General features: G+C 41.7%; 1 protein-coding gene across 2 annotated transcripts in view; it reads left to right on the forward strand.

The window, feature by feature from the left end:
* Positions 1–4,512: 4,512 nt before the first annotated feature.
* Positions 4,513–25,452, forward strand: part of UFL1 (UFM1 specific ligase 1) — a 52,497-nt gene continuing 31,557 nt past the window's right edge. Inside the window, exons 1-11 of one of the 2 annotated variants that reach the window (XM_053287560.1) lie at positions 4,513–4,722; positions 7,952–8,097; positions 10,508–10,536; positions 11,565–11,662; positions 12,689–12,803; positions 15,122–15,252; positions 17,550–17,608; positions 18,465–18,611; positions 19,933–20,108; positions 20,892–21,071; positions 23,948–24,068. In XM_053287560.1, the coding sequence (XP_053143535.1) occupies positions 4,646–4,722; positions 7,952–8,097; positions 10,508–10,536; positions 11,565–11,662; positions 12,689–12,803; positions 15,122–15,252; positions 17,550–17,608; positions 18,465–18,611; positions 19,933–20,108; positions 20,892–21,071; positions 23,948–24,068 (1,279 nt within the window). In that variant the 5' untranslated portion in view covers positions 4,513–4,645. The remainder of the gene's footprint in view (positions 4,723–7,951; positions 8,098–10,507; positions 10,537–11,564; positions 11,663–12,688; positions 12,804–15,121; positions 15,253–17,549; positions 17,609–18,464; positions 18,612–19,932; positions 20,109–20,891; positions 21,072–23,947; positions 24,069–25,452) is intronic. The other variant, XM_053287561.1, reaches the window with a different exon arrangement.

Genomic DNA, 25,452 nt, shown 5'->3' on the forward strand with positions numbered 1-25,452 from the left:
TACTGTCTCCAATGCTTTTTAAAATCTACAAGAAACTGCTGGGAGAGATCATCAGGAGGTTTGGTGCTGGGTGTTATCAATATGCTGATGACACCCAGATTTACTTCTCCATGTGGACCTCATTAGGGAATGGCATATCTTCCCTAAATGCCTGCTTGGAGGCAATAATGGGCTGGATGAGGGATAACAAACTGAATCCAAAAAAGATGGAAGTACTGACTATGGGGGGTCAGAACCTGAGAGATGGTTTAGATCTACCTGTTCTGGATGGGGTTACACTCCGTTAACCTCGTTTAAGGGGAGGAGGATTTAATGAGGCTAGCTGCAGGGAGCTGTGTGGCTCCTGTTGCAGCACACAATCGCCCAAAAGCAGGCTGGGCTCCCTTAGCCCACTTTTGGGTGATTGTGGGAAGAGCCTCGATGTGCTGATGGCCACTAGCTTGGATGGCTTTAAAAGGGGTTTAGACAAATTCATGGAGGACAGGTATATCAATGGCTACTAGTCTGGTGGCTATATGCCACCTCCAGCCGCAGAGGCAATATACTTCTAAATTCTAGTTGCAGGCATGCCCTCACCTCTTGCCTGTGAGCTTCTCAGAGGTATCTGGTGGGCCATTGTGTGAAACAGGATGCTGGACTAGATGGGCCTGATCCAGCAGGGCTATTCTTACATTCATATAACATGATTGCATCCAAGGGTTTATCCACATCAACCTACAAGGCATTTCCTAACCACTTTTTCTTTCATCTACACATTTCTCCGGCAAGCCCCCCATATTGTTAGAAGTGAGGCATTCTTGATGTAGACAGAAACCTAGCTTTAGAAAATGGCTGTTTCTTTTCCTTTCCAGTGCCAAAGGGAGCTTTGTCCATTTTACTTGTGTTCTCTATTGTGGGTGATGTGCTGCCAGGATCACATATTACATTTTTCCTACATGGAGGCCTCTGTGTGGAGAAGTCATGTATAACATCATGTGTGAAAAGAATTGTGTAGTGTCTATTTTGCCAGGATTATACAACTGGAAATGAAATTTTTTGTTCTTGTGTTCTGAACTGCTGCAGAATTTGAGTTGCTCAATAACAGATTTTTGCTTTAGCAATAAGCTTTTGGAAGAGACAGGAAATCTTTGCTTTCCCCACCTCCTCAACCCCAATCCCACACTTTAGTGCTTGAAAAAATGTTTGACACTGTTCAGGGCACTTATACCCATGAGTATAATTATAGGAACTAGACAGGGATATAAATCCCTCCAAATTTAGAAATATGGGAGGGATTATGAGCATTTTCATCCTACCATATTTTGTGAAATGGATAAAAGGATTGATGGATCTTCTGGTGGTAGCTACCCGTGTGACTCCCTTGATTTTACAATATTTTGATCCATTCTTATGAAATGCTAAAGATCTGTTAGCTTGTAAAAGATACTGTAAAATACTGTCAGTGTGTGTGTGGAATTTCAGATTAACTTCTTTGTGGGGGCTGGATATTGTTCCCACAGAAATATTATGCACTTTCAAGATCTGGTCAAATTGTGAATTCCCTGAATATTTAACCCAACACTATGCCACTGGCCACATCATCTTTACTAGCAGAGTAGGCTGACACATGAGGCCACCACCTCTGTCCTTCTTGTGCAGAAGCCAAATAAAACATTGGAGCAGAAGAAGAAAAAATCATAACATACTATTTCAAAATGGGTCATATTGGCTTCTGTACACTTCTCCAGAAACGTATCTCATGAATCTAAATGAATTCTTCAGTATCTCAGAGCAGCAGTAATAGAACTGGCATCATGTTCCATTAACTCATCCTCAGCTAATCAACTGGAAGGAGTGTTTGTTCCTATGTGAATGATCAGTGACTGTGAACACTTATGGGTATTCTAATATTTTGTAACATAGTTTGTCACACTTAACAGCATTGATTCGTTCTGACAACATTAATACCCTAGAATTTACCTTTATTGTTTCTAATTAGGAAAGTCGAATGACTTTTTCCCAGAGTGAATCAATAACATACAGTTGGTGAAATGCATAATGTATGTTAAACCAGCATTCATTATATTTTTTGCAAGTCTCCATCCATCAATGCTGCAATATTGACATAGAGATTTTTTAAATCAATCTACTATCTGCCACTATTCACCCTCTATGAATCCGTTCAGAGTAAATTGTCAGAAACAAACACAAGAACGCTTTTGTGATCTTTATTGCCAGTAAAGCCTGATCAGTGGCTGTAAAGTAAAGATTAACTTAACAAATCAATAGCCTGTACCATGTCAATTGCCATTTGCCAAAACTGATGGGAATGGTACCATCTCTCCCCGCCCCCCCCCGCCCCCACACACTCATTCAGTTCACTGAAGAATTACTGGTACCAGCTCAATTTCCTTCCAAAGTATGAAAGAGGGAAAACAAATTGGTTGTTATCAACTGCTTTCTCTTCTGGTCAAGTACTGGGTCATGCAAGAGGCCACAGTCAGCACCACACAGTCAGCAAGGACTGTATGTGCAGATCTGGATGACTTGGCTTAGACAGGAAAAGATGCCTCTTGCTTCTCCTACCCACAATCAGACTACTGCCAAGATCCTCCTTGCTGAAGGCAAGCTTGGCCACGCTGTTCCTACAATGCCTGCTTAGAAATTTGAGTGTGCCTAGGTGTGGTGCTGACTGTGGCTACAGGTCTTTGCTCCTTATGTTCCATTGCAAGTCAACCACAGAAGAAATCAACACTGCTTGGGAGAATATCTGTGCCTGTAGTTGTCACTTCTGAGTAGAGGCCAGTCATAGAGACAAGATGACTGTTCCATTCACAGGTCACATTAACTCTTCTGGACACAGCACACACATATTAGATACCAGAACATCATCTTCATGTTTCCCTTAGAACCCGTGTGGTGTGTGAAACTAGCAGTATCTGATGCCTTAGAAGCAGTCATTCCAATCTTTTGTTGTAGTTGTTAAAATGGGCTTTGATCAGGAAGGATTTAACAAAAGGGTAATAATGCATAGACCTCATTCCCAAAATATGGTTATCATGTCTCTAACAAATCTCACTGCAAATAATTATTTCTAAAAAGGTTCCTGGCTATGGAGGAGTTAATAAAAGGAAGGCTTATAGGACTAAATGGTGTTCTCAAGTACATTACCCCACAGGGTTTTGGGGGGTGGGTGGGTGGGGGTGCGTGGGTTTACATTGCCCCTTTGTTTTATTTACAAAGGGCCCTTTCCAGCTTGGTTCCATTCCATTCCCAGATTCTTCCAAACTTAGCCTGATCCTGACCATGTTTATATATAAACACAGGGGAAAGGATTTCAGCAGGTTGCCAAATTGGCAATGTGTAACCTACATTTCTTTTTGTTTGGCTGCTGATAGTTCCCGGAAGATCCTTTCCCCTTGCCTCAGAAGTATGTGGCTGTAGGATTAGAGATGCTTCTTAAGTTTTCTAAAATAATGTTAATAAACATAAAATTGAAGTGCTGAATGATTTGAATTTTACGTATTTGAATTTTTATGTAAAATTTTATGAATTTTATGTAAATACATTGCATCCTTATTAACATTATTTTAGAAAACTTAAGAAGCATCTCTAACTTCTGAGGCAAGGGGAAAGGATCTTCCGGGAAGTATCAGCAGCCAAACAAAAAGGAAAACAAGTTGTTCTGGTAAGAACTAATCTGCCTACTTTCCTTTCTCTGTCCCTACAACTGGACTAAATTTGGTTCAGATTGGGTAGGCGGTCCACAAGTTAGACCTCTTGTGCCTCAAACATTGATGCACCTGTCATCTTGGATTGGGCTGCATAACATCATTATGTGTCACTCACTGTACAAATTTTATTCAAATCGGTTAGATGATCCACAAGATAGCTGACTTGCACCTCCACAGGTCTACCATCTTAAATTGGGGTAGATGACACCATCACAGACTATGCCATTGAGGTGTCCCTGTGTGTCCCTACAGCTGTAGCAAATTTGGTTCAAATCAGATGCCCACAAGTTAGACCTCTTGTGACTCAAAGGTTTATGCAGCTGCCAGCTTGGATGGGAGTGGATGACATCATCACAAACTACACCCTTGAGGTGTCCCTGTGTGTCACTCACTACAACTGTATCAAATTTGGTTCATATTGGACCAGGCAGGCATTGCAAAGTTGATAGTGGGGACGGACACACACGCGGAATGCCGGGTCATCTCATAAGCCTACTGCAAAGCATGTTAAAAATGCGGGCACACGTTGCCACGCGCGGGCAACCTATAGAAATCCTTTCCCGTCTCCCTTTCTTGACTGCTCAGCGCGATGCGCGTCAACCCGGCCGGCACAGTTCTTCAGCACGCATTCTATCTGGGCCGAGAGGGGGGCGGGGCCTTCGCTTTCTCTCTCCTGTGGCGCCACCGCAGCAGCTGCTACAACCACTGACCGTCTCTTCGCCTGAAGGTGGCGCGCTCGCAGAAGAGAGTGCGTTCTCTGAAGAAAGCACAACGAGGTGCGTGACTTGTCCATCGTCGCGATCCGTCGCTGGAGCGCCTCTCGCGCTGACGTGTGCCTTTCGAAGGCCTTGGCTGTAGCCGCCCCTCTCTCTTCCCAATCTCTCCCCTCCCCCCCCTTCGCCCCGCCCCTCTCGCACCCGGCCGGGGCAAGGATGGCGGCTACGTGGGAAGAGATTCTGAAGTTGTCTCAGCAATTCCAATCCGCTCAGTTCGCCCAGGCGACGCAGAGGTGAGGAGAGGGAGCGGGGCGCCGGAGGCGGGGCCAGGCGTGAGCAGCCCCCCCCCGCGAAGGCCCATGGTTCCGTACACCCCTCCACCCACACACTCGGTGCCGCCCCTGCTGCAGCGTCTCCCGGGTTTTAGAGGAGCCCCCTGTGCGCTTTAACGGCTGTTCCCAGCCAGTGCCCGTAATGCATGTAGAAGCAGCGCCGCCCCGACATCCAGCGATGGAAGGGGGCTTCTCTAGTCGCGCAGGCTCGCCTGCCTCTTCCTAGAGATTTACATATCGGACGGTATAAAAATATGATCAATAAATAATAAAAGGGGAAAGCCCTGCATCACGTGTGCTTGTTTTGCTTCTAACAGTCGCATGGATGGCAGAAATTATTTGCTGCTCCAAGACCGGATTAGAGAAACTTGATTTGATTTGAATGGCAGAAATTCAGCAGGTGTCGCATTTCTGGCATAGAGGGAAAGTGATGGCGAAGGCTTCACACAGGGGCTCAGCAAGGTTGGAGGGGGCCCAGAGACAAGATTTTAAAATGGGCCCCTCGCTGACGTGCACACAGAAACACACTTCACAATATATCGTGCACTCACATTCACATCCCCATTATGAATACGGTGGATATCTACTTCACATAGAATCTAGTTTTTTTACTCTGCTACTGCTGATTTCCAAGAGACTCAACATAATTCATAGGGGGTGCAACACGGGTGGGTGGATGAGTCATGTGACGTGCATCTGGGGGGCCCCTCGAGGCAGTGGGGCCCTGAGACGACTGCCTCCCCTTTCCTAATGGTAGTTATGCCCCTGGCTTCACACTTGCTGGAAGCCTGCCTCTCAGGCTGCTGTAAAGCGGGTGCAGCTTTGCTCATTCCTTTATCTTCATGCTAGGAGAAATGTCACCTGCTGTTGAATCTTTGTCAGACTGTTGTCGAAAGTATAGCAGGCACAGGAGGACCCTTAACAACTTTTTTTAAAAAGGGAAAAGACCTTTAAGACACACCTGTTTCCTCAGGCTTTTAACTAAAACTCATTTTAAACTCAGATTGTTTTTTACCCTGTGAAATTGTTTTGTGTCCGGTGAATTGTTTTTATTCTGCAAAAGTGTTTTGTTTTGTTTTTTATATTGTAACTTGGATTGTGTACACCGCCCCTCCTAAAGAGAGAGATAAATATTTATTTATTTATTTATTCGATTTTTATACCGCCCTTCCAAAAAATGGCTCAAGGCAGTTTACACAGAGAAATAACAAATAAATAAGATGGACCCCTGTCCCCAGAGGGCTCACAATCTAAAAAGAAACACAAGATAGACACCACAACAGTCACTGGAGTCATGTGATAAAATATGATAAAAATATGACAGTGACAAGATAAAATATGATAAAAGGGAGGGGAAGGATGGCATCCCTGCGCAAAAGAAGTCTGTTCTGAAGATGCGTGATTCGATTGTGCACATATAGAAGTGTTGCATAAGGCTGCCAACTCGTTATTGGCACCAGTACTGTGTCATTGCAGGACAGGTGGGATGTTAATGGGCGAGAGATTTGGCATGTAGATATGGCTTGGTGGAAAAAATGCTAAAGCTGCACCTCCTAAATAGAAATTCAGCCACACTGTGCAACTTACAGGCCATTGCCAACAATGGACCCTAAAATCTTCCAATTTTGCTGACTCGCTTATTAGAGCAGGCTTGTCATGTAAAGATTTGTATTAATCCTTTGAACATGGTGATACTCTGAACAGTACAGTGTTAATATATTCACAAAGTGTAGCCCAAAATAAATATTCAAAAAATTGCGTAATATCTATCTATATATTTAATTCTCTTAGCCAGAATGCGTGCCCAGGATTTGGCGGCAGAACTCTCGTGAGCGTTCTTGGCATTGGGCGAGAGTTCAGGGCAAAAAAATAATGGTGGAGGATGGTGGAGGCGGGCCGCAAAATGGCCTGAGGCGGCAGCCGCAGGATGACCTGGCCTGGCCAGGTCATCCTGGGCAAGGGGGAGGAGGCGGCGGTGGCGGCAAAGCCCGGCCTGGCTGCTGGGGGCGGTAGGCTGTGGCAGGATGGCAGGCCAGGCTGTCCCCGGTAAGGTGGAGGCGACAGCAAAGCCCGGCCTGGCTGCCAGGGGCGGGAGGCAGCAGCGGGATGGCCGGCGAGACGATAAAGTGGCGGGGAAGCAGCGGAGAATCTGGAAGCGGGGTGATTAGGAAAGAGAGAGTGGGGCAGGGGGGAGGGGAGAACAGCCGGCCCGAAATAGTGCACAGATGCTCTGTGCGGGTAGGCTAGTACTATATATTACTGGATGATGATATTTTGCATTCTGTAGAACCCAAACAAAATGGAAAGGTTCGTGGCAGTCAGTCCTCTAGTTCTAATATTTAACAGACCAGATCTTTGTCATTTGTAGGTGACAAAGGTGACAAAGCTCATAGTTTTAGTTTGTGGCCAGGAATGAGCAGGAAACTTTAAACTGACTTTCAATGGATTTGGCTAGAAAAGAAATCCATTTATGTCAGTGCCTCATATTACCATGTAAATGTGTTCAGGATGGCAGCCAAGGTTGTGAAGGTCTGTCACACTTGCAGAAACGCTGGCGGGTGTTAAATTGTTTTTTAAAGTTCTGATAAACTACTGCAGCTTTTTTTGCAATGATATTCTGGAGCCTCCTTTAAATTGCCAGTGTTGAGTGTGACTGCTGCTGTTGGCTGTTTGGGGGAAACTTTGGACGCAAGCAGTAGACAACCCCAAACCTGATTTGCAAATAGCTTCAGGATTTCAGCTGGTAATGAAGTGGCGCACAAACCATGCTTACTGTTTTATATAGGATACTTGATTTGTTTTATATAGGATACTTGATACTTGATACTATGATTACTTGCTTTGCCTCAAGCTTACACGATCAAACTTTGTATTTCATGTTAATTAATCTGGAATAATTCATGCAGATTCCTTGTAACGTACCGACTGTCACCAATATTGATTAGAATTTCTACTTAACCTATAGATATAGGAGAACAATCCAGCTTCTGCAATCCATTTGGAGTAAGAATAAGGATCACTTACTTGCATTAGACATTTCAGGAGCCTACATCCTAGATGAATATATGTACAGTCTGAGTAGAGTACTGAAGCTTCTCCAGACTGTAATGGTTGCAAGTTATACCATTTGTTTAAATTCACGTTCTCGGATCTCACCTAAGATATTTTGGCTGTTCTTTTATGTGTGCAGACTGTCGGAACGTAATTGCATAGAAATCGTTGCTAAGTTGATTGCCGAGAAACAGCTGGAAGTGGTGCATACTCTTGATGGGAAAGAGTATATTACTCCTGCACAGATTAGCAAAGAGATACGTGATGAACTTCACGTTCGTGGCGGTAAGTGTGTGTATTTAGAATAAATAAATAAAATGGCAGTTTAAATGCAAAGGGTGAAAACTTAAAAGGTATCTAGCTTTTGCTTTTTACCAAAATCATGCCACAGAAATGTGTGTCTTTCTTGTTGGGGCATCTGACAGACATGATCCTAATACAATAAAGATATAGCATCGTGTTTAATATAATGCATACAGATCAGGTCATTAAGTGAAATTTCCAGTTAAAATATACTCTTGTTGACCTTTTAAGACCAAGGCTGAGGAGAATTGAGTCGAGCAAGTCAACAAGAATAGGCATATTTCATACCTAGTTGACCTATCCAACCACTAACTTTAGTGCAATTCCATTTACTTCTTAAGCTACTACTGAACCTGGAATATGCAATGCACTTTAGTAACATTTAGATGGAATAACAAGCACAGTTTAATATCCCGATGAACTGTTATATCTCTTTATATTGAATAGAAACAGAATCCTAACCTTTGGCAAACTGGCAATCTATCACTGGAAGCTCCTTCTATGAACGGAAGGAGAATTGCGCTCATACAAGGAGCTCTTCCATACACAGAAGAACCCTTGCATGAGCACAACTCTCCTAGCAGTAGAATTCCACCATAGGTTTTGATCAAATGCACTATAATAATAAAATAAAGTTAATTTATTGGACACAGGGTGACATAATGACCAAACTAATCATGACTAAATCCCATTAAAATCACTGGGCCTTAAGTTATTCCCAACTAACATGTCCCATTGATTTCAAAGCTGCTTAGTCATGACTACTAGTCAGTAGGGATTTTATCCATTCACTTGTGAGAATTCAGACAATTGCATCTGCAAAACTGTCTGATCTGAAAGGTGTTTGATCTCCTTTCCCTCTACATGTAAAAAGCAGACACAGGTAGAGAGCAACTTGTACTCAGACCATGATGCTGGTCGTGGGCCGGGGGGTGGGGGGAAGTTTATCTCACACACAGCATACATTTTTCTTCTGCTGCTTTTCCTATGAAAAAGCTCTTATTCTCCATCTCTCCATGCCCCATTAGAGAAAACTTGCAGGTACCTACTTTTGTTCAACAGTTTTACTGTATACAAGGACTATATTTTGTATACCAGCAAGTGCTGCTGATGGAAATAAATGCCTATGATATTTGGAAAGGAGTGATAGGTAAAGGTAAATTGTGCTGTCAAGTCGATATCGACTCCTGGCACCCACAGAGCCCTGTGGTTTTCTTTGGTAGACTACAGGAGGGGTTTACCCTTGCTTCCTCCCGCACAGTATGAGATGATGCCTTTCAGCACCTTCCTATATCACTGCTCCCTGATATAGTACCAGTGGGGATTCAACTGGCAACCTTCTGCTTCTTACTCAAGCATTTCCCCGCTGTGCCACTTAAGGCAGTTATATTTTGAACGTCTGTTCAAAATCAGAATGGGTACTATCACTTTTTGCAATCATTGCAAGCATAAAGGCAAATATATGGACCCTTTGATATTCCTTGTCAGCATTATGTTCATATCTCAGTAACATGACTGCTGTTTATGCTAAGAAGTGGTCTAAGGAAGCATTTTCCTCTAGTGGATTTCATCCGGAGGAATCTTCTTGTTTTTTCTACAGATTTAAAGATTTCAGGCTAATTTAAGTAGAGCTTACCTCTGCATGGTGCTACTTCTGCAGAGCCCTGTGTGCACTCTGATAGGCACACAGAGCATATCTCTAAAATTCTAAATTCCCTTCATCAGCGGGGCACCTTTGTGTACAATCCTTCTGCCTTCATAGAGATGCCCCCTTCATGGAGGAAGCCAATGTGGGTGGGAGATCTCTTTGTGCTTGCTGAAATATCCATGCTTGTAAGAAATAGCTGTATTGCAGCAAATGTTGCCTTCTTCACTTGGATGATTTCTGATCTCATGGCTGATGCCTCTGCAATTGCTCATCTGCTATCCAGGTACATATAAAGATATCTGCACAAGTGGTTTGGCTTCCTTCATTTCAGATGGGCAGAAAGAGCTGGGAGATTTTCCACATAAATAGACCAATATGCAAGCAACTGAAAGTCAATTCTTATGTGGCAGTCCTATGCAGTCTTCATGGGAGTAAGACTGCTTCCAAATAAATATGCTTCAGATAGGATTATAAAGCATATTAAATAATTTGTTCCTCAAATTTTATTCCCTACATCAGAGCTACTCAACTTTGGCCCTCCTGCTGATGTTGGCCTACAACTCCCATAATCCCTGGCTATTGGCCACTGTGGCTGGGGATTATGGAGTTGTCATATTGGTGTTGTCATCCAAAAACAGCTGGCGGGGGGGGGGCAAAGTTGAGCAGACCTGCCCTACGTTAATTACTATATCTGTGTTAATGTCTTAAAATCTTTTTCTTAATATATTCTTAATATTGTTACAGGTCGTGTAAACATTGTTGATTTGCAACAGGTAACTTGTCTTAAATATAATTTTTTTTAAAAATTTCTTTCTGCTTAATTGAACCAGTTTGAAGTTTGCAACAGTCTTTAACGGCTGTACCATTAGGCAGTTTTAGAATAGGGAATGCACAGCAAACTACTATCTTCTAATACATTGTTCTATTCACTGGGATATTGGCCTAGATTCCATTCCTTTTCTATCGTCTCTGTCATTTTTCAGTTTTGTCCATATTCCAGCACATCATTCTGGTTTCTTTAAAACCTTTAACTCACCAAATTGGGCTTTTTTTTTTTTTTTTACTCCTTCCTTGTTATAATGTCAGAGCTCATATAAAGAAAAATGTCTGATCACTGGGACATTCAGATAATTATAACTAATTAATATCTCATTTCCACTAATCTTTTTTGTCTTTGCAAACTTCAAGTACATTGAAGCCTTTCATAATAATAATTATTTTTTTTACTGAGATTTTCTTTATGGATGTTCATATTTCTCAATAACTATTTTCTAGTGCCATAGTTTCTTTTCTAATTAAGAAATTGTGGGGATTTTAGAATAGTTGGTGTACAGGTCGGGTATCCCTTATCTGGACACCTGAATTCGGAATCCTCAAAAATCCGGACACCATGCCATAACAACAACAACAACAAAAGCCTCAGTTCAGGGGCCTTCCTCAGGGCCAGGGCTGTCCCACCGCCTCCCTCAGGGCCAGGACGCTGCCACCCGCCCACCACCACCACTGGCGCCTCCTGCCTCCTCCACTCACCTCTTCAGCCGTCCACCTCCTTGCCACAGCCTCCTCACGGCTGACATTTCTCGCTGCTGGAATTCTTGTGTGCTCTCGCGAGAGTTCCGCCTGTACCCTGTACTGCAAAAAAGACTTCAAAATCCAGAAAAGACTGAAATCCGGAACACTGCTGGTCCCAAACAGTCCGGATAAGGGGTACTCGACCTGTATAATAATAATTTGAAAGTACATTTTTGTCATAGGAAAGAACTGACTTGACTTCTAGGCACATGTCTATTTTTCCCCCTAGGTAGTAAATGTAGATCTGCTCCATATTGAAAACCGAGCGAATGACATTGTCAAATTGGACCGAACAATTCAACTAGTGTTGGGGCAGCTTATTGATGAGTGAGTTCTTCCAAGAGTTATTACATACAGTGGCCAACATCCAGACTAACCCTCCACCGACGTGCCAGGGTTTTTTCCACTGCATGGGGGGAAGGGTGATTTTCAATTATCTCCCCTTGCCTTTGTAGCTTCGTGAGCCTTCCAAAACTCTTAACACTCAGGAGATGGTTTTGAGAAGCACAGCTGTAGAGAGAAGGAGAGGTTGCTGAAAATTGCCCCCCGGGTGAATGGGAAACCCTGTCATGTTGGTGGAATGTTAGTCTGGATGTCGGCTGATATAAATGGAAAACATGTTTTTTTAATGTGGTTGTAGATAATTAAAGATTGTGGATAATTATAAATACTAATTAATAACTCATTCTTGGATGTGAATTCTACTGCTTTTGCACAAGCTGTGCTTAAGCTGGTCTAAGGACCGTAATAAATTTACTTACTTACTTACAAGCTGTGCTGTTTTGAAGTCCCATAAAAGTTTGAGTATCACTGTTCTACAATAATCTTGTAGCCTCCCACATTCAAAGAAAAGCAGCTACAGTTAAGACAAAGACAAATAGCTCAATCTGAAGTGCTTTTTCATATTCTCCGTGTGGGGAAAGAGCTAAGCAAAAGAGAACCTCCATGGCGGCATATATCATAACTGAATATGTCTCAGGGACAAAACTCTGAAAAGGAAAAAGCTCTCATGCAGTAGAAGTTTGCCACCTTATGTCCAATATCTAATGCAGAGAATGGAAAACTTGACCTTCAAGGAACTCTTGCTTCTTAGTGATGCTTTCCTCACCATTAAGAACCACTGCTGTGAAAGTTCTTAATGTCAGTATTTGGCAGGGAAAGATGTATTGATTTTATGAACAGTGTGCAAAATAATATATATAGTGCTGACATACTATCCAAGTCTCTGTCAGCCTAGGAACAGAGCATTTTCACACCTGTTGCAAGAGCATACAATTACCCAAATACAGTTGTAAATCTTGATATGGCATGGAAATTGAGAATGTTTCATTAATGCCTATTCTTGATTATTAGGCATTATCTAGATCAGATAGCAGAAGAAACAAATGACAAATTGCAGGAGAATGGTCAAGTGAAAATATCCGAATTGTGCAAGGCTTATGATCTCCCAGGAGACTTTTTGAAGCAGGTAATTCATGTGAAAGTGGTCCATTTCTCATTGAAGTACATAATGTTTCACACACACCCATGGCTATTTTGTGATCTTTTCCACCAGCATAGTCATTATACATTTGTGGGGGTGGTCTAAGTATGGCAGCTTTGTCTTCTTATGGGCTTGAAGTTTAACTGATCTAATATACATGGTTTGCATTTGTTTATTTCTGCACCCCTGCTAACTTGGCAAAGAGGCACCTTTTAATGTGGTGATTCTCTTTTATTTAGCAGGGGGAGAGTAACTGGACCTATCCACACCCCCAGCACAGTACCTCCAGTGACTGTTGCTGGTGTCTATCTTATGTTTCTTTTTAGACTGTGAGCCCTTTGGGGACAGGGAGCCATCTTATTTATTTATTATTTCTCTGTATAAACCGCCCTGAGCCATTTTTGGAAGGGCGATATAGAAATCAAATGAATGAATACAATTACTGTGATACTGAATCTCATTTCCAGGCAATCGCTGTGCTTAAGTAGTGCCCTTCATGTATAAATGAAAACCCATCTGATCTACAACTTCAGTAAGATCTTCTGAAAAGACAAAAATACATGTATTCACAGGGCTGCTCCTGCTGATGTTGGCCTACAACTCCCATAATCCTGGCTGTTGGCCACTGTGGCTGGAGATTATGGGAGTTGTAGTCCAAAAACAGCTGGGGGGCCTAAGTTGAGCAGACCTGATGTAGAGAGACAGTGAGTCACTACTTTACCACACTTAATGTTAACTTTGAAAGGATTTGTTCATTTGTAGAGGGGGAGATTTGTGAGCTGGCTGAAACCATACAAATGCTTTTGCCTAAATATATGATGAAAATTTAATTAAAAAGCAGATAAGTAATATATCTTGGGTTGTAGTACTACATAAACTCGCCTGAAAGTAAGTTCTAATTGACTTAGTTGGGTTTACTTCTGAGTATACATTACATGGATTGTGCTTTTTGTAATATCATGGGTCTGTATTTTCATACCAGTAGCACCTGCATAATATGAATAATGTCATTGTGTGAGATCTGGAATTCCTTGTTCTATATGCATTAAGGTTAAGACAGTATATGGATCCAAGATTAAACTTGGGCGTTGTGCACCATCTCTTAGCCTCAGGAGCACATTCATTCATTTCTTCATTCATTTAACATATTTGAATACCACCCAAAATGCATGTCTTTGGGCGGTTTACAACAAAACAATAAAAACAACAATTTAAAAAGTTAAAACATTACAACAATTTAAAATTTAAAACGTTAAAGCTATTAAAAATCATCAAACTATTAAAATAGTATCCAATTAAAAGCCTGGGTGAACAAATGTGTCTTGACTGCCTTTTTAAAAGTTGTAAGAGATAGGGAGGCTCTTATTTCAGTCTCCCTCCTCCCCTAACTGCACATGAATCAGAAGAATTCTACTTGCAACTGTGATTAGAAACAAGCCAGAATCTGTCATGATGTCCGAACAGAACAGTCCTGGTTTATTGTAACCAAAGTTGCAAAATCATGATCTGAACCCAACTCAGGATTTCAAGTTGAGTTCAGATCATGGCTTGTTTTGCAACTTTGGATAAAATAAAGCAGAATTGATTGATCAATTTATTGGTCTGAATGCCATGACTGATCCTGGCTTGTTGCTAACCACAGTTGGAAGCAGAATAAACTGAGGTTTATATGGGCAGACTAGGAGGGAGTGTGCACTCCTGAGGGTAATTGGTGGCGTGTGAAGCCATGGTTTAAATTTGACCGTGCATGGTATTTGAACTGGCTCATTGTCTTGGTATATTACTGCAAGACCCTAACTTCTGGATAACAACTACAATTTAAAAAATCAATATGCTGTTCTCTGCTTCACTCATTTTTTAGTATTAGTGTTTGTTGCTTCATAAGAATGACATTATGAATGTTCATTATGGCCTCTGGAACATCTTTCTTCTATTAAAAAAATAGCACAAATACTGAACATTGATCAAACACAGAAAGACTAATTTTCTCATCACTAAACAAAATCTGGTATTGTATTGTAGCCTGTATTTGAAGCCTCTCAGTGAACAACATGTACATCAGTGTAGAAGAGATCAAGTTATATATGTCGGACAATTAGAGGTTGGGGCATTTGTTTTGTGAACAACCACTTCCTTCTTGAATCCTCTGCTTGGTTCACTTTCCTCAAAGAAAGTGAAACCAGGGTGAGGGATAGATGAAGAAGTTAGGACTGAATCTACATACATGTAAAAGGTGCCAGGAGCACTCAGAACCATACAACATTCAATCACTTTTCAGTCAATTGCAGTATTTGCATTTTTAGGTATTATCCATCCGTCTGGGTAAAATTATCCATGGACAAATTGATCAGGACAACCGAGGAGTGATTTTCACAGATGCATTTGTCACACGACATCGGGCCCGTATTCGTGGTCTTTTCAGTGCTATCACCCGGTAAGTCAAAAAGGGATAGCTTCTTGTGTCAGCAAAGAGGTGAAAAGAATCTTATTATTGCATATATACATTTGTCAGATGTGTACATGGTAAGACCAAATATGTACATGGTAAAACATATTAGCTGTAATAATCCTCTTTTTAAAAAAGAGGTTTAGTAAGGCTTTTCATTATAGCAGGATATATTTCTCCTGAATGTTGTCTAATTTTGTCATCTTAGATGCTCACAGCTCTTCCATTGGCTTTCAGGACCATCCCAGCTTAATATCTGTTTAAAATAAGTCATGTCTAGGGTAAGATAATGAACATTGGGCTCAGTCCCTATGGATAGCAGAGGAACTTGAGCGGATGGTGTGCTACATGGTGCACATTCCAGCCAGAACTTGCTCTTTGCTCCTCTCTGTGCTAGATTAGCAGATGTTGAGACACTTTGTGCAAAAGGCAATACTGGGCAAACCGAAATCCTCCATAGTGAATGAAAGTTCAATGAGGTTGGTTTTTTTCCCCCATCCCCAGCATGGCAACCTCATAATCACTCTAAGACTTGCTTTTCTACACACACACACAAACACACACACACACACACACACACACACACACACACACCATTCCTTATGCAGTAATAGGCAACATTTCAATTTTTCAGATCCTGGGGTCTTAAATTGATGATGATCAATTGCTTCAAAGTTTCAAGATGATACTGATGTGTTGTGCATCAAGTAGGGATTCAGTCTTATGTTTTACCTTAATGCTCCCTCTAGCTTCTCAGCTGCAGCCCAGCTTAAAGGTCTCTCAGAGGGAGGAAGTGCAGGGATAGAATACGCAAGAATGTGCATGGTTCTCAAGATTGAGTGCTGCCCACTTTGCACTAGCATGTTCTCAGTATGTGTGAGAAGCCAGCCTAGTGAGCTTCTTACTCAAATGGAATATGCGTCAGCTCCAGTAGCATTGGCCAAATCCGCCATTGATCTTTTTTTCACCTCTGGATGTCCAGTTCCAACTGAGGGGCCAGAACTGGAAAATGAGCAGTGGTCTGTATGAAGGGATGAGGAGAAGGGAACAGAGTTCTTTCTACTGACTCCCATCTAGGTCTCCACTGCTATTGCAAGTGAAGGGCAAGGCTGGAGAACTATATTTTAGTAGCAGTGTCCTATACAATAGGCACTGACCTGCTCCACAGCCCATGTCCAGTCTTGCCATTAGTCACAGAAGGCCATGCTCACTGACTTCTTGGGTCTACAGGATGTTGAGGGCGGTTGAACCCTAAAATGTTGAGAGTGTCATTTGGAAGGTAGTATGTAGAGGGGTGACCAGCTTGAGCCCCTGACAGTTTAGAGTAACCTGCAGGAAGGACTGTGTACCTCAAGCTTAAAAATCTGCTCTCCTATTACTACACAGGAAATTTCAGGAGAGTAGTCAGATTTCGTATCTAAAAACCTCCTTCTCCTGTGCTTTAGCGCTCTCTCTCTCTCTCTCTCTCTCTCTCTCTCTCTCTCTCTCTCTCTCTCTCTCTCTCTCTCTCTCTCTCCCCTCCCTCCCTCCCTCTCTCTCTGGAGTCACAAAATGGCTCCCCGGAGACAAAATGGTGGGCAGAAGTGACCTCTGCGGTCACTTCCGGCCCACTAGGAACCACAGATATGTGGGTTTTAATTCTTTTGTATCCACAGATACTGAAAACAGGTGTCAATGAGACCCCCAGGGAACCACGAATAATGAGGGTGTGTGCGTGTGTGTGTAAAAGAAAGAGAGAGAGGTATTGATTTCTGGATATATGAAAGGGGAGAAGGTGCTATTTTACTTACTACCCTCCTGGGGGGGAAATGTGTATACATATGTACATACATACACATGTGTATACATATGTACATACATGCACACATAGACAGAGTATACATAATTTAGATTCCGTGTTTGACAGTGAATCTGAGCCCATTGGTGCTACATAGCAGAATGGGGGAAGGTTTGGAAAAGGTGTGGAAGAGAAAAGGTGTCCTTTTGCTTTTCCTCCTGAAACCATTCACATGCTCTGTAAGCCCTGAACAGCACTCAATGCTCCAGTCTTGGGCTAGCTGGGGTTGAACAGGAATGTTCATGTTGTTGGCTCAGGTTATACAGCAACACTTCATTGTGGATCCCCAAAGTAAAAAACAGGCAGTTCACCATTATTTTAGATCTCGTATCATATTCCATTATTCAATATTGGATATGGCATTGTATTGTATTGGATATGGAACCATGTTCCTAAACTTTCATTTATGGGTCTCCTGACTTTTCTTGTATATCACTTCTCTTTTCAGACCTACTCCAGTAATCAACCTAATCACTCGGCATGGATTTCAGGAGCACCTGCTTTACTGTGAGTTTTGTTCAGATGATTTCATGTTGATGTTAATTTCAGTAACGAATGTCTGAGTCGTTTTAAATCGGCAACTAAGGTGAGGTTGAAATACTGATCAGCAGTATGTTGTCAGAATTATAACCAAGTTAAAACTTTACGATAGGACTCTTCATTGGAAAAAGGAAATGTAAGTGCATAGGGAGTTTAGTAGCTGAATAAAATGGATACCTTTCCAGCAAATTGTATAACTTGAACCTTTTAAAAATAAAATAAAATCAAGAGAAGCAGATCCAATAAAATACACCTTGCCTGTTTTATGTCATTATTTTCTGGGACCAACACAAAAATTGCTGTCTATAGCAAACTACTTTCAGTAAATAGTTTTGACATAACATGTTCACAGCCTGGCAAGCAAGAATCTCTTCATACAAATCCCACCTTCAGAGCTTCACTGTCAATGAAAAGTTCAATGAAAGTTCCTGGTGATGAAATGGCCACAGGAGCAGGATGAAGCAAGAAGTACAACACTGGTGGTCATCCCCTCCATTATATGCCCTCAGCACCTGGCAGTGTTATCAGTCAAATACACACAAGGGTACAGCATTGAATGAATGAATGAATGAATGAACGAATTTATTTCAGTCTTTGACCAGCATAACACAAAGCTACAAAAATCCACATAATACAGGCTGCCAACTACTCATGTTCGCTTTACCGCTATACTTTACTAGCTTTCTTTTTAGCAACTGAAAGGAAAACTCAAAAAAATATTGGTGTGTGTGTACCTGTTTTGGTTGCAACCATAATTACTCGATTTTTTCCTATGGTTTATCAATCTTTCTAATTATGTGGCTGCTTCATTTCTTATCATCAGCTGTGCTGGAAGAACTTGTTAATACTGGACGACTAAAAGGCACAGTGATTGGTGGAAGACAAGATAAAGCCGTGTTTGTCCCTGACATCTATGCCAGAACTCAGAGCAACTGGGTGGATTCCTTTTTAAAGCAAAATGGTTATTTAGGTAATGTATTCCTTTTGAACACAATTTCCTTTCTGAGGTCCCAGAATTGGCTATGCAGGCTGGAGTCACTGTGGTTCAAGGAGCTGATTTAGTTTGCACTTCAGTGAAGTCCCTGAGGGCATTTCTCATATAGACATCCATGGCTGCCATTCATTTGTATTAGAAAACATAAAGCACAGACTTGGGGACAAAGTTGAAGTAAAGAAAAGCCTCACCCTACCCCACCACTGACACTGTGGGCTTTTACCGGCATCAATACTGCCTTTATTGGAGGGGGAGCAATACCTCTCTTCTCTACTCCCCCTGAAGAGCTCCAAGATTTTTAGGGAAGGAATATTTCCTCAAAGTTTTCCCACCTCCTACCCCATAGCAGGCAGGTTCAGGGGGTGTAGGCCATCCCCTAATCCCAAAAAGAGTTTGACAGGAAAAAGTGTTACGGTCTGGAGGCAATTTGAGTAATGGGAGGGAGGGAAGAAATCAGCTTTGGAAAAGCAGGCCTGGTCTTTCTCCTTGATCCACCCATGGCAGTGTCCTTCATTATGGACAGGAGAGCAAAGAATCAGCAAAAATATTCACCCCATCTCTTGCCTGTCCCATTTATCCCTTAGGCCAGGTCTGTACAACACAAGGCCCAGGGGCTGGATCTGGCCCACGGGGACTTTTTTGCTGGCCCACTGGTAGGAAAACACTGCAGCAACAGCAGGAGCTATGAAGAGCCCTTGGTTTGTGTTGCTGACAAGCAGCAGCGGCTCAGTGCAGCTGACCACTTGAGACTGGATGTCCCCTACCCCTGAGCCAGAGCCCACTGACATCATCCCTCTTTCCCCTTGCCTTTCCTCCTGGCTCCGTCCCTCTACCCTCTCACTTTCATTAATATTCTAAATAATTCATTTTAATGTAATAATTTAATATGGTGAAAATTGACCTTGACTCCCACACAAGTCATGGTTGGTTCTAGCCCATTGGGGCAGTTGAGTTGTGTACCCCTGCCCTAGGCCATTGCTGTTGCATTGGACAAACCATGGGCAAGCCAGCTTCTCCTGTCACAGAGTGGGTGCATGGAGTGGTAGGGAGTGGAGTTGTAAAATGACTGGAAGTCTCCTCTCTGCTGTGCATAACACATGACAGATGTTTGGGTACACGTGCCAGTTCCTCAGTTACATCAGACTTCTGTGTCAAGCAAGAAACTAAATTCGGGGAAAGGCTATGCAGAGAGCAGCTGGTATCCATTAAGAAACAAGTTTAGTGCTCCCCCCCCCCCCACACACTTACATCTTTGGTGGGTTTTTTTGAAAAGCAAAGATTTTCTGTAATTTTATAGAATTTGATGCATTGCTCAGACTTGGCATCCCAGACCCCGTGAACTACATAAAGAAACGATACAAGCACTTGCAGCTCTTGTTTCTGAAAGCCTCTTGTGTTGGTCAGGAAATTGTGGATCAAGTGGAGGCCTCTGTGGATGAAGCCATCAGCTCTGGAACCTGGGTCGATATAGCAGTATGTTCCTTACACCTTTTTCCTTTCTTTCCAGAGAGTTTGTGTTTTCTGCTTGTAACTACAGTATGTAAAGACACCCTTTATGTATTCTGCATACTAGAAACTTGATAACATGATAGTTATAGTTTAAAGCAATGACCGAAGGTAGACTGCCATATGCAGAGGACAAGACCTTTGAGTTGTTCCTACGTTAAAGGCATTAAGTCCAAATTGGTAGCATAATTTCAACGGATAGCTTCTACCAGATCAAGAATGAGTCAGTGCTTAGGGTTAATGCTGCAAAACCCAGCACTCTTTGAGATGCTGTCTTTGCAGATAAGTATTAAAACTGCATTGAAATCCCTAAACAGAAAGATGCACTGACAAATTTTACTTTTAATACAAGCTTTTACAACAAATACTGGATCAGTGTTGCCCATGTTGCCCCATCCTAAATGTAATTTCTCACTAGGAGGGAGTAAGTCTTTGCTTTTAAAAGAGCTATAGGGCTCCTTTGAAGGCTGAAAAACACACTTTTCTGCTTGATTACTCCTTAGAGTGAAAACATTTGAGTTTTCATCAAGCATTGTGCATGTACTTTCAAGCCCGTTTTTGCAGTCTTCAGGACTAGAAACTTGTGCTTTAATTTAAAAAAAAAGAAATCTGGGATTCTGAAAGTATGTGTGTTGTACCTGAATGATTAAAACACATATTAAATACAAACAACTTTGAATATGCTTTATTGACTGGGCAATAAAGTTGAACTTTACCTGATTGTTTTTATTTTACTTTATTTTTTCCTAGCCTCTTCTTCCAAGTTCATTATCTGTAGAAGATGCCAGCATGTTGCTTCAGCAAGTGATGAGATCTTTCAGTAAACAGCCTTCAACTTTAGTTTTGGGTGACACTAATGTGGTCAGTGAGAAGTTTGTCAGCAGCTGTGCTGACTTATTTCGAGATCTAATGCACCAGAAAGCTGAAAAGGTTTGTTACTGAGCATACTACTTACAAAACGTTTGCACAACATATGGCCCATCCAGCTGAACACAGCCTACCAGCGGTGTATTATGAACTGCCAAATGCTTGATTTCCCCAGTCCCTGCCTGTTTTTTGTTTGTTTGTTTGTTTCTTGTTTTTTTGCAGTTTTAGGCAGGCAGCAAAATCAGAATCTTTATTTGAGCCTCTAGTGGGCCCTCACACCTGGCTAATGAGTTGTATTCAGCTTGACTGATCGCAGATTTGTGCGGGCCTGGATATTACTCTTTCTTTCATAATGCGGATCCCCTCCCCCCTGTAAAATCAGCATCTAGTCTTTTTTGTTCTTGAATTTCATTTACATTTATGTATTTACATATATTTTAAGCTTTAATTTGTCATATTTGTTCAACACATTTTGAGGGAATATTGGGATGCCATGAGATTGGCTCATGTCCTTGAATATATCTGTCCATTTTTCCTGTTCCAAACCAATTATTGTCAGGCTCTTGATTTTGCTGCTGATAATCAAGAACAAAATAGCAGGTGGTAAGGAAGGCTTCCCTAGTTGATTATTTCTAAGCAAGACAGCAACAAAAAGAACTGTGAGCAATTTTACTGTGTGTTTCAGCTTCAGTTATTTAATATAAAGTTTCTTGCAGGGGAAAACGCCTTTTAAAATTAATTATTCAATATTCATTTTGTATTTGTTGTACTTATCAAAAGGTTTGCTGTCAAAAGCAGCACAGACCTGTGTTCTTGGACCTGACAGATATGCTCCCCCATGCAGAGATTAACTGAGTATGTGTCTGTCATTAAGAACAGAAGAGCCCTGCTGGATTACAGCAAAGGCCCATCTAGTCCAGCATTCTTATTTCCAACAGTAGCTGTCCAGGTGTCCCTGGGAAGCTGCTAAGTCAGGTATGAAGGCTTCATCTCTCCCATGTTTGTGCCCAAGATCTAAAGTTCAGAGGTACAACGCCTCTGAGCTTGGCACATTCCCCCAGTCAATTTCATTATACCTCACCAAAAAAAAAGGTAATTCATGAAAGAGGGGCAACAGGGTGCAGGGGACCTGGTTTCCCAAATGGAGTCAGTCGGTGAGAGAGCCCTGTGTGCCTTGCGCATCTGCTTGGTTAAGTGCTCACCGAGATGTCTAAGGAGCCACTTAAGAACATAGGAAGCTGCCATATACTTAGTCACATCATTGGTCCATCTAGCTTAGTATTGTCTACACAGACTTGCAGGAGTCTCTCTCTGCCCTATCTTGGAGATGCCAGGGAGACAACTTAGGACCTTCTGCATGCAAATGTTCTTCCCAGAGTGTCCCCATCCCCTAAGGGGAATATCTTGCAGTGTTCACGCATGTAGTTTCCCATTCAAATGCAAGCAGGGCAGACCCTGCTTAGCAAAGAGGGACAATTCATGCTTGCTACCACAAGACCAGCTCTCCTCCCTATAATAATAAGGAAGCAGAGAGGTGGTGAGTTCTATGAATGCAGAAGCTTGCATGCAATATGCTTCTTTTAAAAAAAATACTGTTCTGTAAATCAGAGCCATACATACAATCAAGCAGCTGGGTGTAGGAGGTACAGGCACATGCACACTCAAACACCAGTCTTCTATATGTTCAGTGGCAGCAGTCCACATATGCAAATTGGTTTTCATGCACAATTGGTGCTATATCTAGACCCTTCTCAACAGGAAGATCGATTATTCATTGAAGGCCACCCAGTAAATATTTTAACAGCTCAGTTTTGAAAACGAAAATAATTTGGACTGATTTTGCATGTTGTAATGGGAAATCTAATTAACATTGTAAAACATATTAATATTCTAAACGTACAAGAAAAATGTACTTTTAAATTTAAAATGTTGTTTATCACAACTGTTTTTCACGACAAAGGCAGAAATTGAGAATGAGTACGTCATCGCAATCCTAGGAACATTTCATGATTGCTCATCTATTTTTATTTCCCTGAAGGATGTTCCTGAGTGGTTTTGTAGTCCCCCAAGGAGGACAAACCAGATGTTTTGTTTTCTGCCAGCCTTCAGTGGATAGCTAACTACATAGGCTGATTAAAACACAGTCTCCTGATCCTGTAGCCAAGTACATATTTTAATTATATGATATTGAAAAATATAGTACTACTCTTTTGTGAGAAATAAGATTAAGACCCTGGTGGGATTTTCTTCCCCACAAAGAGACAGACCACCATGTAGTGGCCCGTCACAGCCTCTAGATTGTCTTCACAAGCAGCCATATGTAACATACATAATTGTAACCAAGTCTCAAGCTTATGAACGCATACCTGACTTATCCAGTGTGAATCTAAAAGAAATAATAGTACCAGTTTTAGCATATAGTGGGCAGTTACTTGAAGGGATCATAGCTCACTGGTGCAGCACACTCTCTTTGTGTGCAAAAGTCCAGTTCAAGAATCGCTGGTATTGGGCTTGAAAAGATCTCTGCCTAGTGCCTTGGAGAGTTGCTGCCACTTAGAATAGATAGTACTGGGTTAGATGGACCAATGACAGCTTCAGTGTGAGGAAACCGTGAGTTACAGACATTGATCCAATAGTACACCAATGCTCAGAACCCTTCTCTAACCCCTAGTTAAACCCTTGGAACCGTCACTACCACATCTTTATCTGGAATCAGAGTGTACATGAGACAACTGAACTTCTCTTCACCTTCGTTGGGATTAGTGTCAGAATGAAGAACAATTGCAGTAGGACCAGCATATTATTGGTATTGCTCCGAACTTCCATAAGCTTTATTCAGTGGTATTATGTCCATGGCAAAAACAAGATGACTATCAAAAACCTAGGGGAACTTGCCATACTGCACATGTCATTGAGCACATGTATGGTCTTTATTTCAGGAAATGAAAAATAACCCCGTTCACTTAATCACAGAAGAGGACCTGAAACAGTCTGCTCTTCTAGAAAGTGCAGCCTCAAGTAAAAAAGACAAAAGGGATGAAAGAAGGAAGAAAGCAACAGGTAGGGAAGTGGGTCTAACTACTTGAGTTAGAGTTTGGACAATTTCTTTAAAACTGCCTGCTGGTATGATGGGGAGAAACAGGAGAGAGCTGTTGCATTGGCATGCGGAGGGCTTATTCCCCTTGACTCAGAGCATTGACAGTTGAGACAGTCTGCTGGCTGATGTCCACTTTGACTGCTGCAGAGAGGACAAGAAAAAAGACTAGTGGAAGGAGGGGGATAACGCCACACAAGTTATGAGCTGAGAAGCATAAGAGTTCCTGCCCACCCTTAAATATGAGCCTTGGTTCCACTTTCATATCTCCTCTGAGAACGGTGTGGAAGTGGAAATAGGTGTAGGTAAACTCCATGCACATGCACAACTTCTTTGTTTTGCACAGGATTGCACTGTTGTCTGCATAGCCCCACTGATCTCTTGGTCACATCAAGCATGATGGTCCTAAACTGCTGTGTGAGGCACATGATGTTTGGGAGGTAATTGGGCGTGCACAATTTTATCTGATTGCTTCAGTACCCTGGAAAATACAGTGGTACCTTTTGCGATGAGTTCTTGTGTTGTGAGTATGGGTTTTTAAGGGAACAGCCCACATTCTCAGACTTTTAGAGTTAGGTGAGAAGATAGCAGATTTCACAAAGACATTCAGATTGAGCGGAAGTATAAAAATACAAGATACAGTATGGTTGAAACTGTTCTTTCCCCAGTATAGCAATTTATATAGTCCTGGCTTATCATGAGTCTTATTGAATTAAGAATGATGGATAGTTATCTCTGGGAGAGGACACTAATTTCTCCAGTTAAAAAACACTATACTGGTGAGAAAAGCCACCAAGAGACTAGATTTTCTAGGGCATGGCTGATACAAACTCTCGAGGTAGAAATACACAAGGCAGCTTCTAAAACCATCTAATTGGACAGAATAAGTGTGCATCAGTATACCAGTTGTAGTAATTAATTGTACCCTCTGTTCAGATCTTTGTTCAAATGTCATGTTTATATAAAGCTACCATTGCTTATTCAATTGACATTTATTTTCATTCAATTGCTGGTTGTATTCTAATAAGGAACATCATTTAACTTAGCAATTTCCTTTTACAAGTGATAGGATTAAAAGGATTTATTCAAATTAGAAACATTACACTAAACATTTAGATCAGACCTAGTTTAATTCAACCAAAGGTATAATTGTATTATGGTGTTTATTCTAAGTGACACTTATCAAACTGTCTTGGAGGGTAATTAATACTGATTTTGACATAATGTTTTTCCTCCAAGAAGGAGTACCCATGGAGGAATAAACACAAGAGAATTACCTCAGAATGAAAAACCCAGATATAGTTTACATTAACTCAGTATTACAGCATCAACTTATGTTCATACATTCCT

Source organism: Hemicordylus capensis, chromosome 1, assembly GCF_027244095.1.
Source record: "Hemicordylus capensis ecotype Gifberg chromosome 1, rHemCap1.1.pri, whole genome shotgun sequence".
NCBI lineage: Eukaryota > Metazoa > Chordata > Lepidosauria > Squamata > Cordylidae > Hemicordylus > Hemicordylus capensis.